Raw genomic sequence first — 18,200 nt, forward strand, 5'->3', positions numbered from 1 at the left:
CAAAGTGAACTCACAAAACGTCAAACCCGATCTACATCTAACAAGTGATATTAATAAAAAAAGATTTTTGATTTAAAATAAAAAGTGTCAGATATAAATCTCCACTATTTACAAAATGTATAAAAAAATACCATTTAGTAAATAAAATTTAAAAAAAGTTCGAATCAAAAATAAATTAATTGATTAATTTAAAGTTTGGACCTTTGAAGATTAGTTAATTAATTAATTTATTTATCAAGATGAAAATCAGGAATCCAGAACCGGTACCGAAAAAGGAATCTGGATCCGGAACTGAAACGGAAATCCGGATCCGGGATTGGAGCAAAAATCGGGAACCGGAACTGAAAAAGGAATCTGGATCCGGAACTGAAACAGATCAGGATCCGGAACCATCGAAGATTAGTTAATTAATTTATTGATTTATCGAGACAGAAGAAGTAATGTTTTTTTACTAATAGATTTCCTTAAAAATTTGAAATATTAAACATAATTTTTTGAGGAATGTTTTTGATAGTTTTTATATTTAGATGTGTTACAATTAGAAAATGGTTTATCCAGTTATTATTCATAAATTGGCTATTTAATAAGTTATTATTCATAAATAAAGTTACTATTCATAAATTATTTAATAATTATACCACCGGCATAAAAACTAACTTAACCTAAATCAACCTAACCTAACCTAGCCCTTACCATTCTCAGGTTATTATTAACTGATAAAACGATTATTACTATTAAACTCGTAAATATGTACATATATATTTTTGTAAAAGTACAGTAGTTGTACAGTAAAGTAAGGTATATCAAATTAGGCAAGTTTTTTGATTAAAATAAGTATTGACAACATATGTAAATAATGTTTATAAAAATATTGTATAGTCTTTTATTAATTATTATTTAACTTCAGACACAATGAATTGATGGTGATGGTTATATAATACGAAATGTATATTAAATTATAATCTCTCGTAGTAATATCTATGTACATATATAACTTGAAATGATAAAAGATTAAAACACGGTAATGATTAAAACACAAAGATTAAAACACGATAATCACATGTAAGTGAAGAATAAAATAAAAAAAGTTTGCACACACCTGATCCACGCGTTCGAGCGTTTTCCTCAGAAGAGATTCGTGCAATCGTCAGATTAGATTTTCCATCGCGATGTTTTCCCCGGTGTGAAATTTTCGGCACACGCGATTAGACTTACGTTCGCCGTTATCTGATGATAAAAATGGAAATTATTCAACATAATGTTGTGCGAACATGAGATTTAAGCGTTTTATTTGCACAATCTAATAAATTTCCATTAGATTTAACGTACTAATTGCTAACATCGTGTTTAATATACCGTGAGGGTAATCCAGTCGCTGGGGCGTGTAAGCCTCGCCGAAACTTCAATGTTACGCTCGGAATTCTTGTAATTTCTTCGCTTCCAACTCCCCCTCCCCTCCCATCTCACACACACATACATACATACTTTTGAATAGTAAATTTTCAATTTTTCTTGCCTTCTAGAGATTCGGGCGAGACGAGTAAATATATTTTTCAATTAAATACGAGTCCACGCCTGTGGTGTTTTTTTTTTCATTTCGTTTTTTACACCGCAGTATCATTAGTTGCGGCTGGCCTACATCCCATTGTTTGCAGAAAACGGTCATTAGTGAAATAAAAGTATTTTAAATAGGAAATTCAAAGGCTTTTGTGTTATACACAACTTTTGCTCGAATACAATTTTTCACGATGAAGTGGAAAAAGTTTTACAACTCGGGCCGCACAGGCGATGATCATCAAAATTTCATATGCACTTTCAAAAACAGGTTTCAAAAATTAAAAACTCTTTTTATATGTACTGAAATTTTCATATAATTAAGAATAATTTCCTAAAACAAAAAAATATTATCAAAAATCATAACCAATTACAATACGCAACGGCCTGTATTTAATATGTCAGTAGCTTTAAATGCCTATGGTCAGTTATTATTATAAACTAGTGTTGTGCCTCTTGAAATTTCAACGGGTGGTTTCGGATACAAATTGATACGTGATTTAAAATAAAGATACAATACGTTTAGTAATAATTAATCGGAATCGGAACTGAAATAGAAATCGGGAATTGGGAACTGAAACGGAAATCCAGAGCCGGAATTGGATCAAAAATCGGGAACCGGAACTGAAAAAGGAATCGGGATCCGGAACTGACAAAGGAATCTGGATCCGATCTTTTATTATTATTATTAAACACGCATATTTCGTTCAACAATAAATTTCGCACATAAATTATGTCGGCATTACAATAGCGGATGCTTAAAATGCAGTCTTTGGTCCGAATTAATCGTTTCTATTGGTCGTTTTGTTCAAGTGTTTGGTCCACGTAGGTCACTTCAGGCTGATTGGCTGTCGCTTTGTGCCCGTGAATTTATTTTTTTGAAATCTCCATACTGGTCGACGCGTTTGCCACATACCCACATAGTCACATATCCACACACGTCGCGTCCGTTTTTATATATATTGTTTGTACATATCGATTGCTCAGAATTTACATCAGATTTTAGTAGTGAGTGATTTTATAATTTAATAGAATAATCATTATGATTTATCCAAGACAATCATTTACTAAGCAACTGGCTAATCAAACATGCAAGTTTAATTTAAAAGATAACAACCGAAGATAAGATTCATCATTCATTAATTTATTATATACATGATTGTATCTTATGTTTTATTGTAAAAATTATATACACATATTCATACGTATACATACATAATTGAAATATGAGAGAAAACTTCCTTATATGAATGTGTATATGTATTTAACGATTTTATATGCGTTTTTGTATATTTCATTCAATTGATTTCAATAATGAAAGGAAGTGGTTTTATAATACATTATTTTTGCTTCAATCAGTTCAATTATATAATAATAAACAGGTAATTATATAACAATATACATAAACGCAAGGGAAAACCACGCACCGGCAAAGGGTTAAACCTCACTTGCGTGTGTTTAATTTCAAGGAAATTTAAATCACCTTTTAGCGGTGAGATTATTTTAAAGGTCTACTATGTATGATATTATAAATACGATTACACCACATAATAATAGTAATGTATGACCGCACTACAAAAGCCAAACATAATGCGGGGCATAAACTGCCACTTCCGGTTGAATGGGCTTACCTAATCTTAATTATCTCGTCATGTCTTTTATTACTCTATGGTATTGTGTTTCACTACATTCATATTTATGAAGTATACGTACATACACGTGCACGTACGTACATTCATACTGTAATGGATATAATAGTTATTCAAGTGGATAGAATTGCGCTGTACGTATATTTGCAGTGCAGTGTCCTGAATAATTTTAGTATTAATGTGAAAGGTTTTATCTAGTGAAGTATGTATTATGTTTGATAACGAGACTGTTTTGTAAAATTTCTGTAATGTCACCAATTCGTGGAATTGAAGAACTTTTCCTCACACTCTCGTGCTTTGACTCGTCTCGTAGCTAACTTAATTGAAAATGTTTACTGCCGAGATATTTCTAATTATATCCATCTCTATGTTATTCCAAAACTCTCTTGAGATGTTTCATCTTTGATTATATACGTATTTGTATGTATACAATATGTACTATTGACCTGAATCTTTCCATTAGCTATCAAAATTGACGTATGAAAATGTTCATTGATATACATATGTATAATACATATGCAAATATGGTTTACACAATTTTGTGTAAGCGATTTAAAGCAAACGTATATTGTTTTATAAAATTCATTTCTAAACGCTTCATACAATATCTATTAGCTTTGAAATTATCTAAAGCTTTTTTTAAATAAGATATGACCAACCCATGACTTTGTCTATGTATTTGAGGAATATATTTATCAGGCACAAGATCTCCTCTTTTCTGATAAGGTATACATAACCAACGCTGAAATTAAATATTATATCCTGCAAAATTATATGTATTAATGTAACCCATTTCTTTATATTAAAAATAAAAAAAATAAAAATAAAATAAGAAAGTACAAAACAAAATTCGATATTGAACCGTACAGACAAATTCACACATACTCCAGCATTATGAAATACTAATAGCTATGACAGCATTTTCGATACAAATTGAGCGCAAATGTATGGAAACTTGCACAAGACAAAAGATCTGCTTCCGGTTATCATATTTTTTTTTTAAATCTGATAACCGGATTTATTGTTTAAAATCACTATCAGTATTATACACAATAAATATCAAGAAGATTAAAATTATTTAAAAGGTCAAAATAAAATAATGAAATATTGTATTAAAAAAAAATACTACTTCCTGTTTTTGAATTCAGACCAAAACCTTATCAGCTCTAATTTAATACATAAAAAATACAAATATAAAATTTCAGCTTGATACATTCAGGGGTGTGGACAGAATAGTGGCCACAACATTTTTGACCTTTCTAAGAGGAAAAAATCCCACTTCAGGTTCATTAAATTTATTGATTTTTTTTATTTTCATCACATTGATACAAAAAGGAGGTATGTAAAAATTGTACTTGATTTTTTCCGTGAAGAACACACATGTTTAAGAGGTCGAAAAAAATAGTGGAAGAAAAATCGAACTAGAGTAAACCGCCACTTCCGGTTGACGGGTGTTCACCAAATTTTACATTTTACTTGGTATTATGTCTAAACTTCTAAATATGAAATTTCAGTTCAAGAAACTAAAAGGTATCTGAGAAAAACATAAAAAACCTCGATTCTCTAGAGTGAAAGTACTACTTACGGTTCAGATAAAAATATTCAATAAATATTAAGTTATAAAATTTATAATTTCTATTACACATAAAAAAATTCAGTTCGATTAAGTTAGTGGCTTGGAAGACATTTTTTCTAGATTATGAAAACGAGATCAGTGATCGTGTCGAGTTCTAATCAGTCAAAATCTCGACTTCAAATTTTCACGTGATCACAAAACTTCATCTATTGTTACTACGTACATAGAAAAAAGTAAAAATTTTGGATGGAAGAAAGTTAAAAAGCGTGTTGGGGAGACCTTTATCCAGCAGCATATGGTGAATGGCTGATGATGATGATGATGACTACCTTATTCATATTTTTGGAAAAAATAACAAGGTTTTAAATCTATGCATATCTCAAGTATTATATTATGAAAAGTCCAAATTTTCAACAAGCTCTCTCCATCAGAGTTGAATATTGAAAAAATTGAAAATACATTCAACACTTCAACGATGACTTCTCAGAGTATCGCACGCAAGTCAAAATAATATATCTATATTATTTTGATTGAACAGATTCGGTCGTGCACTCGAATAAGAGTGTCAAGTCCACTTGATCCCTTTCCCCTGACGAAAGGGGCGATAAAAAATGGGTCAACAGTCAATATCTTCATCGAAGAACGCTTTTTAACCCCAACCCCACCTTTCCCCCACACACACAAAATAACATAACTCACGCACACGTGCATCATAATATAATACATGTAAATATCAATCGATTGTCTGTACGGGTATCCAACACATAAAGAGATTAAGGGGCGATGCGTGAAGACATTAAGGGCCCATGGCACTGGCACTTATCACGCAACTCGAACCAGTAAATCATGCGATTATCGTTCGCCCATCAAGATGTTTGTTGGGCGGTAAATAAACACCCCCTAAACCACCCCCCTCTCCACCCACCGAGAATGGCTTAAAGTGAGGTTTCCGTACAGCGAATATTTTCGCAAGTGTTCAGAATCCGTTTATAGCCGGCCGGCGCGTAATAGCCCGTTATATGTCGCAATAATCTGACGCCAGATATAATTTTTCTGTTATTGCCTGGGTCGTGTACACTCCCCCCCCGCATCTCCCTCAAAACCCTTCCTGGAGGATCGGTGGGGGGATAATGCTACGGGGGCGTGTAATCCCTCGGCTCCTTGATATTTGCATTCCACTTAAATCCGCTCGTAACGCGCCAAATCAAATAAATACTTATCGTTAATAATGTTGGACTCGTTCCCGTTAAGCTCGCAGAAACGTATTTTCCTCTCGTGTGTGTGTAAACGGAATCCTTGTACTTTTTTGTAACGATCGGCAATTTGCAAGCGTTGCGTTTGTCGTTGTTGAGCTTGTGTGTCAACGCTGCTTAACGGTTTTGTTTGTTTGTTGGTTTGGCGGCAATAATTCGGATCAGTTTCAAAGCAGTCAGTTTTAGTAAATTGTGTCAGTAAGTATAATGGCAAAAGTACAATTATTATTGTTTAATCGTTTCAATGAAGTGTGTGAAATTGACGCGGCGAAGTGAGACTGACTGAAGTGAGATGTTGCTTTTTTTCCATTTGACCGTTTTATTTCTTTTCACATTACGGCAGATGTGTTTTTCTTCGTTCGAGGATTTTCTTTTCACGATTTACTTCTTGTATATAACATAGAGACTAAGTTATTAAAAAAATATGTACATAAGTATATATCTATATATGTATAGTATCTAAATATTTGCTGTTTTGCATCTATCATCATATTTTGACAAGCTTTTTACTAGCTTCACCCAATTAGTTCAGTGATTTTGATGTAGTATAATGATTAAGAAAGTTAAAAAAATCATTTATTCGTGTCCCATATAGAAAAGAGTATGGGTATTGACTATATCTCTACCCTACTCTCTCCTTGAGTATAATTCCCTTGAACTTCTCATTAATTCGTTTTGTTCTACAGCTTCTACGTAGTAATGCGTCATGTCCGTCGTTTCTGGAACAGCTTAACATTCTTGATATTTAACAGATATATTATTTTTAACAGATTAACTGAAAGCGACAAAAAATATTCAATTTTTTCAAAGATTACGACATCTGAAGAGATCTAAAATTTTCTTCTTAATTTTATTTTGCTTTAATAATAAAATTCATCCTATCTTCCAAATATCACAGTCAATTCCTAACGGAAAACCATTTAAGAAAATGTTTTTGAATTTTCTTTCTATTTATTTTAGATGTATATAAAATTAGCATATTAAACAAAAATCAAAACTCATAAAAACAAAATTTCTTACTGAAAGTATTTTTTGATTTTTAAATTATTTTTATATTTTATAAATATGTACATTTAAGGTATATTCTAATAGCTACTGATTCAGTGATCAATGTCTATTTTACACATCATTTTTAATGTTAGTATTTATAGTATTATATTATTTTAATGTATAATATGTATAATACAAAATAATTGAAAAAATATTAAAATAGATTAAAAATAATATATATTATTTTTTACCTTAGTGTATTCTAATTAAGTCTTAATCTAAAGTATGTCATTTATAATTTAAACCTCACGGGTATAGACATTTTGTAATCACCGAAACTGTTCTCAAGTTTATTAATAAGATTATAAGTGATTCTGTCATGGAATCCCCTGGTTTTGAAATTAACTTCCGAATTTTGGGGCCGAAACTTACATACATATCTAACACGTGCTTTTACTATTTATAATACGCAAATCAATGCTATTAGCGTACACGCATCATTCCTATTAGCTTGGCTTACTTTTGATCTCAATTCCGATCTGTCAATAAGCTCTTTTATGAATTTATAATATACATACATACATACATTTATATTTATATGTATGTAAGCATGCTTTTTTAACACCTTGAGACTACTTAGGTGAACACGAAATCCCAAATGAAAATCGGTTATACATATTACTAGCCTCTTCTTACTTCGCTTTCGATTTTTACGTCTGATTTCATTTGACGAAATTTGGGTTCTTATCCAATCGTTTTCAAACTTCGCCATCTTTCTCGGTTTGGTCATCAATATACGTGAAAATCAAGTCCGCCATTACGATGGTGAAAAATAATCGCAATAGATACGTTTTAAAATACTCCATTATCGTTCTCGGTAACGTCCATTGTCCACATTGTCAGATTTATCCATACTATTCCGATCGTTTTTTTCCCTTTTCGCCGCCCTTTTGGTATGTCAGATTTTAATTGTTTAAATGCCTATGACTTTTTATTTTTTCACTCTATATTTTATTTTTAATTTGTCTTGTACGTGTTCATCGGTTTAGTCTTGACCGGCCTTTAGCTGAAGAATTGTGTATTTTATGTATTTCCTTATGTCAAGTTTCGTGGAATGAGCCATACACAGATAAAGCAATAAATCAGCTGATAACTAAAAATAGTTGTATGTGATGTATGTATGTAAGCTTATTGTAAAAAACTAAATGTATGTAAGCTTATTGTAAATCATATTAACAATTAGATACAACTTCTTATTGAATACTAATCTCGCAGATAAAACTCCGTGAAGAGATATACTTTTAGCCGTGAAATGTCAGATCTGAAATATTTGGCCAAAAATAAATATATATTGTGTATTACATTACATGAAGGTAGACGCCAAATTTGAAATTTATATATACATATGAGAGTTAAAACTATTAATATTTAAATATTAGAGATAACGAGAACCTGTAGAGCAAATTTGATAAAATATAGAGTGAATTATAGGCGTTTAAACAATTAAAATCTGATATGGCCATATCAAGGCGAAAAGGTTGAAGATAGATTATGGTAGCTTGCCGTCACCGTCATAGACGCCACCGTACCCGAGATTCTGGATATTTGATACGCATTGTATACGATATTTTATCTCCAACGTAATGGCAGACGATACATTAACGTATGTTGATGACCAAAATGAGCAATATGGCAAATTATGAAAACGATCGGATAAGAGATAAGAGATATAAAAAATAACCACTAACACGAAAACCATGTGAACTGTATAACAGGTAAGTAAAAATGCACATTAGGTCTCGTCTCATTATATGTATATATTTTTTTGATTTTCAAATGCTTTTTATTATTACGAAATTATGTTCATACATACATCTTATATATATTTTAATAGCTACTGTTTGACAATTTTAATTTAGTTTTGTTAGTTATCCTAGTATTATATTATTCTAATGTTAATGTACAGCGTAATAGGAAAAATAGCTCAAAAACCTATTTACAATTATTCCCATTATATGCAATGTCTTTTATCGTACACTTTTCACTTTGAAATTTTACATCCAGTTGAATGGTTCATCTTTGTAAAGTTTCTAAACATTTTTTTCTTATTTATTATCGGACAGTCGCCCCCGTGTGCAGAAAGCCAGGCCCGTCGGCGGTGGGGGCGGCCAGGGGTGAGAGGCTTTTGGTCCCGTGTGAAGTGGACGCAGACCCTCCGGCCAGGTCCTTCAAGTGGAAGTTCAACAACTCAGGAGAGACTCAGGACGTGGGGGCGGATCGGTACACCTTCAACGGCAGCGTCAGCACTCTAAGGTCAGTCCCACCCACCCAAAAACCACCCAACCATCCCTTCTGAAGACCCTATCTAACTCACGGTATCCCATTTTCCAGGTACATGCCAATAGCTGACTTGGACTATGGAACTTTGTCATGTTCGGCGATCAACGATATCGGACACCAGGCCGTGCCGTGTATGTTTCAGATGGTTGCTGCAGGTGATGTCATTTTTTAACTTAATTGCTTAGCAAGCTCACAGTTATATGTGTGAGTGCAGTTGAATAATATGTTTGAATTGTGTGCTCAGGTAAACCGCAACCGGTGGGTAACTGTACTCTTAGCAACTTGACGAGTGGTGCGGCAGAAGTATCTTGTGAGCCGGGATTCGACGGAGGACTACCGCAACATTTTCTTTTAGAAGTGTACAGCGATTCTGAAGATGAACCCAGGTAAATACTTGACGTTGTAGTCTATTGAAAACCGGAGAAAAAATATAAAAAAATAAATATACTTGAAAATATGCGGCTCTCTTACGTTACATAGGCTTGCTCAGCGCGAGGAAGGGTTTTCTATTAACTGTATTAAAATGTCGCATAATAAATAAATAAAGAAGGGTCTGGAAACTGGCATAACAGGATGCAATACGTTAAAGTTTGGTTTATGAATGTACATAAATGCAATATTTCCAAGCGCCCGTTGGGAAATCAGTTGATGATGTCGTTTCATCTCTCGTTTTTCTATTTGCGATTGTTCATCTATCTTTAAATTATCAAAAATTATTTTATGCGTTTTAGTTTGCTCATGAATATTAAAGCCGCAAGGAAGAGTCTTCATCTTATAATAGGAAAGTCACCTTCCAAGTGACCTTTTTCTTTTGTTTGTAAACTCTCACATAGTGTAGGATAAGCTAACGTCCTTTCGTTGCCTTGTCCTTTTTAAACACGATAAACCTATTTATAGTTTATTTCTTCATCAATGTTTTACGTTTGAAAGTTAAGAGTTCAAATCTATTTTGAACTCGAGGCGATCGTCCTTTATTTAATGTAAATTGAATTTTTTCTTATATATTTTCGAATCAAGACAAATTTATTGCCTAATTAGTTATTATTAAATTATTGAAGTTGATTTTAAAATCTATGTAAGTTTTAAATTGTAATCGTCTCAAAAGAAAGATCAAGAGCTATCTTAAGCAGCTATAATAGTCTGAAATCTGAAAAAAAAAATCAATCAAAACTTTTTACGATTTTAATGATATACAGTCTAGCTTTTGCAAATAGTATTTCGCTTAAACTTAAAGAACTTCATTTAAATTTTAATCAAAATCAATTACGCATATTAAAACCATAAAAGAGTTCAATTTCAAAAAAGTTTTTTTATACTCATACCTATATATATTCTTATATACATAATTAGATGAAGCTGACTTGACATTTTTAATTTTCTTCTAAATAATTAATTTTTAGTATCTAGAAGAAAATTTAAAACGAAGTTTGAAATCATAATTGTCTGTTATGTGAAGCCGAATAATATTGATGAAATCTGTAACATAATCAGAAATCGTCGGAAAATTCTTTCAGCACAAAAAATGATTCACTATTGTCAACCTTTAAAAAAAAATAAAACAAACTCAACACTTTTTACTAGCCTCTTCTTAGCTCGCTTTTGATTTTTTCGTTTGACGAAATTTGAGCTTTTATCCGATCGTTTTCAAACTTTACCATTTTGATCGGTTTGGTCATCAAAATATGTGGAAATCAAATCCGCCATTACGATGGTGAAAAATAATTATAATAGACACGTTTGAAAATACTCCATTAACGTTCTCGGTGACCTCTATTTGTATTTATCCACACTCTTTCACTCGTTTTTTCCTTTATCGCCACTCTCTTGCTATGTCACATTTTAATTGTTTAAACGCCTATAACTTTTTCTTTTGTCACTCTATAGGTAAATATTTTATAAAATTAGCATTATAGGCCGTCTTTATCTCTCTTATATATTTTTACTTCACTCGTAGGCTATATAATGATTAATAAAATGAATTTTAAATAGCGTGGTGTTTCGGCCAAAAGTCATATGACGTTTATATTTGTCATTTTGCGTGCCGACAGATCCGCCGAAATAACAGATCCTAATCAGATTACTTCATACAGGTTATAAATATAATTAGTTATACTAAATTACATATCATCAAATACGATGGTCTTTTTGGACAGTACGGTTTTTTTAGTAGTTATAATTAATTATTCAATCTGCATAGAAAAATGACAATATTATCAGAAGCAATTAATTTATGTAAAGTGGGGGAAACTTCGAAAACCGCCGATGAAATTCAATAGATTTTCTAAATTTATTCCGTACTTGAACTACGTAGCTTTCAGTTAATTATTCACTCAGACAACTGATAAATACGTTTGCTACTGTAGAAAAATAGGACATGAAGCTGAAATCAAGATTCGTCTAGGAAGCCATATTTTCAAAGGCAAAAGGCGTGTTTGCATATTAAATTACATATCATCAAATACGATGGTCTTTTTGCATAGTAAGCTTTTTTTAGTAATAATTCACCACTCATTTGTGAATATTATTTTGTTTAAACTATTTATATTTCAATCGAAATCATATGTAAGTAATAAATCTAAATCTAAAAAAAAAAGCCAATGCGCGTGTCTGACCACCGGAAAACTTCACGATTCATCGGAAAAGCGATCGCTCAGCTGGAAAACTCGGCACAGGACGAAGACCGAGTGACGCTCGTCTGTAAATTATTAACAGCAAGTGTAGTAGAAGGTGCGGCTCCCAAACAGAATTGCCAAACTGTTGTTGGATTGTCGGTACGACCGCAGCCGATGCTTTACCGGCGGCTACAAATTAACTTTGGAATCCCTCCCAGACCACCATCGAAACTCCCTCATCCCCATCCCACAGCTTCCCCAGAGTCGGCTACATCATAAATTTAGCTTCAAGGCCGCCACAAACAAGGTCACCGAGCTGCTTAGCTTGTACCTGAGACCGCAAAGCCTCCCCCCTGCACTTTAGAGAACCTCCTCTATGCGGTTTGCTTCTCCCCATTACCGATATGGGGATCTCCTGGAGCCAAATTGTCCCTATGGCGCAACACTTGGATTCTCTCCACCTACATACATATCTTGCTTTAATATCCTCGGTACTTAATTCGGTAGAAATAGAGCTGCGATCCATCCATACCTCTGATTGGGTTTATTCTATTAATTATACACATATACAAACATTGTTAACGATCTAATTTGAATACTAGAGTTTACTGAATTGAGATACATATTTGTGTAAAATTCAAATTGACAATTACAAATTTTGATTAAATATAATTTAAATAAATACATACATTAGTGAGTAGTATATGTAGCTCGGTGGTTGCGTTAATTTTAACCACCGAAAAGTTCTCGAGTAAAAGCCGTGGGTTGACCTAGATTGAAAATAATTTATTTAGTAGTATTTCTGTAGTGCTGCTGGTCAGGCTTGGATATTTGTGACTCCAAGTCGATCGTTTGTTATCAAATTTTGCCAATTTATATGATTTCATTGTTGAAACGGCTCTTAATCGAATTGGCAAGACCATACTACCCACTATATCACCACTATTTGAACATATGTAGTTTAAAAAAATTATAATCTATAAACTCATATATGTAAAGTTTAAAACCTTAGGTTTTAAGCCTCAGGGTCAATCCATAATGGCATAATGGGAAAAATATAAAATTTTAATTTAAAAAAATATATAATCAGAAGATGACATATTTCCACATATCCTAATCTATTGGTCTATTTTAAATGTATCAGAAACAAATAATGTACATTTGTATGTATATTGGAATTACATACAATGTTTTTAATTGACCAATAGTTGTAAATATATTTTATAATATATTGAGAATATATTGTACATACGTATTTATCAAGAATTTTTTTAAGGAAAAAAAATATCCTACTTTTAATATGTAGTGTGAATTGTGATATAATATATTATAATACACGTTAATGAAATAAAATGTGTATTTTTATTAAATATTAAATATAATATTATACTATGGTAGATCTGAATCATAATGTTAAATGAAAGCAAGGCATTTAACAAAAAATCATGAATATCAATTCTGAGGAATTCAGATTAGGAGTATACAAACATATGAAGATCACAGACAGAATTGGAAATTTAAAAATCTATTAGGATCAAATCAAAGAAAAACCAGGCGACAACATTTTTGACCTTTCTAAGAGGAGAAAATCCTACTTCCGGTTCACTAAATTTGGTGATTTTATTTTTAATTTTAATTTAAAATCACTATCTTTATTATACACAATAAATATCAAGACGCTTAAAATAATTTAAAAGGTCAAAATAAAATAATGAAAAAATAATGAAATATTGTTTAAAAAAAAAATACTACTTCCGGTTTACGAATTCTGACCAAAACGTTACCAAATCTAAGTTAATACATAAAAAATATAAATATAAATTTTCAGCTTAATACATTCAGGGATGTGGTCAGGATCCAGGCGACAACATTTTTGACCGTCCTTCCGGAAGCTTCCGGAAGGGAAAAAATCCCACTTCCGGTTTATTAAATTTAGTGATTTTTTTTATTTTAATCACATTGATACAAGAGTTATACTTAAATTTTTTCGTGAAGACCACACATGTTTAAGGGGGCGAAAAAAATAGTGGAAGAAAAATCGAACAAGAGTAAACTGCCACTTCCAGTCGACGGATGCTTACTAAATTTTATACATAACTTGGTATTAAGCTTAAATTGATCGGTATGAAATTTCAGTTCGATAAATCAAAAGACTTTTGAGAAAAACATAAAAACCTCAATTCTCTAGAGTAAAAGTACTACTTCCGGTTCAGATAAAAATATTTAAAAAATATAAAATTATAAAAATTATTATTTCTTGTACATGTAAAAAAAATTCAGTCCGATTCAGTTAGTATATTTTGGGAGAAAATCGAATTCAAAAACTTAAAAAAAAGAGGACACCTACATATAAGGGGAGGTAACATTTCCGGTCAACTTAAAAATTTGAAAAAAATGTACGTAGTGTCGATAAAAATTTTAGTAACCGATACAAAGTTTCAGTTCGATAGGACTAACGGTGTTGAAAAAAATCCCCAAAGTAAACACACACACACACAGACACACACACACACACATTTTTTCTAGATCATGAAAACGTGATCAGTAATCGATTCTGAGTTCGAATCAGTCAAAATCTCGAGTTCGAATTTTCGCATGATCACAAAACTTCATCTATTGTTACTACGTACATAGATAAAGTAAAAATTGAGCATTAACAAATCTCGTTTTTCAAATTCATATGGTCCACTTTTGAATTAAATTTCTTTTATCAAGAGGGTGTAATAAAAGGATCGGTAGTTGGGCTAATTATTAGCAAAGAGAAATGGGAGATTCCTTAGTTGATGTTCCAGAGGCTTTACAAGGAGTAAGAATTGGTGCCTAAAAAGATACAGAATTGAAGTATTTGGAAAATTAAAAACGTTAACGACCTGGTGATAGCAACTTGCCCCCACATAATTTTTTTATCAATACATAGGGTGCTAGCTACAACAATACACATACATAGATTCGTAAGTCTAGAGTTTATTATAAGGCGGCTTTTTCGCGTGAAACGCAAAACCATCGTTTAGAGTGGGTCGTAAATTATCGCCATGGATCCCAGAATATCACCGCGAGCCGCCTATTGAGCGTGGAGGATAAAAATAAAATACAATTTCCTACCCCGCCTTCCAATCCTTCGCTCACTATATAAAATCATAATATAAGAGGGTTTACTCAGATGTGGTGTCCAATCCGGAAAATGTGTGCTATACGACCGAAAATTTCCCAGAATCGGTAGTTGTTGAATTGAAGCTGCGAAAAAATGGCGAAAGCTAATGAAACATGCATAAGATTGTGAAAATAAGGTGTTGAATTCAATTTGAAAAGTCATCTTTGATATATAGAAGTCTAGTCTAATGGTTGAGATCTTCTTTCGTGTTGAAAATGAGAATCGAATTGAATGAAAGGCATCACGTAAAGAAAGCACGTATTGCAAAATCTCACGTGTCCATTTATTCGTACAAAACCGTATGACCGTTTTAAAGACGTCATTCGGAGATTTAGGTACGTGTTTGGTGTTTCGAATTTTCGACTTGTTTTTGTGCAGAGCTGAAATTTGTGTGCGTATAATGTAGACCTGGAAATTGTGGACGGAAAATTAAACAAAGGCAAGTTTCAGCCTGGTCTAGATTACACGAAAAACAATCTCGAGCGCATGAATATTCGATGCGAAATTAATTTTATACGGAAAAATTTTACAGGTGTGGTAAAAATCTGTTTTCCTTTTAGCGCAAAAACTAACGATGGCAAGGGATTACCAAAAAAAAAATAAGGAAAGGAAAAAATACGCGAACGAATGTGCCAGTCGGAAAAGTGAAGGGGCATTTCTACCGTAATAGAAAATCGTGATTTATAGAAAGATCAATCTTCTTTAAACGCGAAACGCGAAAACGTCACCTTGATCGACCGCTGATGATTTTTTAATGGGGAAATTATTTCAGGGCTTTATTTTTATTTATATAATAATAATACCGTGTGGAGTGTGTACGTGTAAAATGTGATGATTGATAACGTCGCTATTTTTCACGTCGCGCAAATTACAATCGTTCAAATTTAAAGTATATCAAAAGTAGATTCGCCAAACATTCTGTGAGTAAACATAAAACCTTTGATTTTTTTTGTGGAATGAGAAATTAGAGTTTTTGTTGCTTTGTGCATTTGATTTGTGAACATTTTTGTAACTAACAGTAGTTTCGTTTATTACGATCTTTCTATATAAAAACTCGTACAATTTTCGCATAATTTTGACGCAATGTTGCCTACTGTAAGTCACAAGGTCAATTAGTCAACTATGTTAAAAGATAATCTCGGATTTATAACAACTCTAATCGCGGCATATTTTTGTAACGAATAGTAGTGTTTCATAATATAATGTAGAACTAAATTCAAGTTCAAAACTTGACTTGCTACTTTGCCTTAGTTTGACATTATCTTAAATACATATTTTTTATATTTTTATAACATAAATACATACACATGTATGTAAATTATTATTATAATTATCCCAAGGCGTCAAATATGGTTAAATTATGATAGTATAAAAGTACTAACAATTTTTCAAACACAATAGTACATGGATAAAATAGAGTACAATAAAAACATTTTAAAAAAGATTTTCGATGTATGTAGCATTAGCTCGAATTTTCGTGAAACTGAAGGGGAGGATACCGATTTATTGTGTCTATCACAATAATTGAGCTAGAAAAATTGGAAAAATCTACGACGAGAAGGTCTAGATGGGTTTAAAAAACCACAAGATAAAACTATGCATACATATTTCCTAAAAACAATCAGCTTTAGATCGTCGACTTTAGAGAGTATTTAATTAATATTATGTATTAGATGTATTATGAGCATTTATAAGATTTGTCAATAGGTTTTTGAGGTATTTTTCCTATAATGCTGTACATTAACATTATAATAATATAATACTATGATTACTAACAAAATTAAATTTAAATTGTAAAATAGAAAATGATCGGTAGATCAGTAGCTATTAAAAAAGGAGGTAAGTAAAGATACACATGAGATGTATTGTGAACATAATTTAGTAATATTAGAAAGCATTTAAGAATCAAAATTAAAATACATAGTTCTATATCAAAAGTTGAAACATACCAAACAAAGAGAACAAAAGTCAGTTCATGTCCATTAAGGGTGTGCAGGTTTTGATTTAATTCGATTGCGGGTACACGTCTCGCCCGTTTCTCGATGGAAATGGTTAAAGTAGTCCCGATGGCTCGCTGGATCTTTTCCGATGGTCCCTTCGGCAACGCAAATTAATGGGAGGCTTAAACTGAATCTGGATACGGCGATACAAAGGGTCTTATTATTATGAGGGCGTTGAAATCGAAATACGCCCTAAACTTTGTACACACGCGGAAATCCCCCGTCCCTACCCTCGATCCAGTTTCGGTGAGTATGCGTGACGGATACGGATATCGGTTCATATTATATATTGTATAAGGAACGATTTTATCCGCCATATCCGAGATTTTATTGTATTACTTGCGCGTCTATATTTTTTATTGTTGTATTTTCACATCCCCGAGTCCTAATGGTTATTGTCGGGTGACTGTCGGAGATTTTGGATTTTGTTATAAATGTAATATGATCAGATTGAAAAAAAAGTTGGACGAACGGAAAGTGTATTGAATATATTCAATAGAAACGAATTACAAACTCGTCTCGTTTTGAAACGTTCGACTCCACATGCACAATGTTTTAAAATATTTAAAATTGTTATAAAATTCATCTGCTCTTTTAAAATGTAGAATTTTGTACGCCCTAGATTATTTTTTTTTTTTTTTGAGATGAAAATATCTGTATATTGTTTAAGAAAGATTCATTTATTAGTACATTTGAATAAAATTCGGATCAAAAATAGTTTCATTTACAAAATTTCACACATATTTTGAATAATTTTGATATACATAACGATGTGAACTTTCTGTTAGTCAAATCAACTAGTTAGTATTCTTATAAAGTGATATTATTCAACACCATATGTATAATTACGATAGAAAAGATAAATTTACATATTTATTAGCCAACTGTTAATATACATACATATACATATGTATGTGAGTCGTTTTATTTGAAAGTAGCGGAAGTCCAATTTTCAGTTCCAAAAACAGTATTTCTGTTATCACTACTTTTAATTCGATATGTGCAGAATCTTTTCTGGATAAACGTTTTACAAGGCACCGTATTTATAAATATTTTTAAATGCAAAACATTATAT

The 18,200-nt window shown here is 31.9% G+C and overlaps 1 protein-coding gene across 1 annotated transcript in view; it reads left to right on the forward strand.

Moving 5' to 3' along the window:
- side-II (sidestep II transmembrane protein) overlaps positions 1-18,200 on the forward strand; it is a 196,492-nt gene that overhangs the window by 126,985 nt on the left and 51,307 nt on the right. Inside the window, exons 10-12 of the mRNA XM_077438740.1 lie at positions 9,146-9,335; positions 9,414-9,517; positions 9,607-9,748. Coding sequence (XP_077294866.1) covers positions 9,146-9,335; positions 9,414-9,517; positions 9,607-9,748 — 436 coding nt within the window. The remainder of the gene's footprint in view (positions 1-9,145; positions 9,336-9,413; positions 9,518-9,606; positions 9,749-18,200) is intronic.

The sequence above is a fragment of the Arctopsyche grandis genome, chromosome 9, assembly GCF_051622035.1.
Source record: "Arctopsyche grandis isolate Sample6627 chromosome 9, ASM5162203v2, whole genome shotgun sequence".
Taxonomy (NCBI): Eukaryota; Metazoa; Arthropoda; class Insecta; order Trichoptera; family Hydropsychidae; genus Arctopsyche; species Arctopsyche grandis.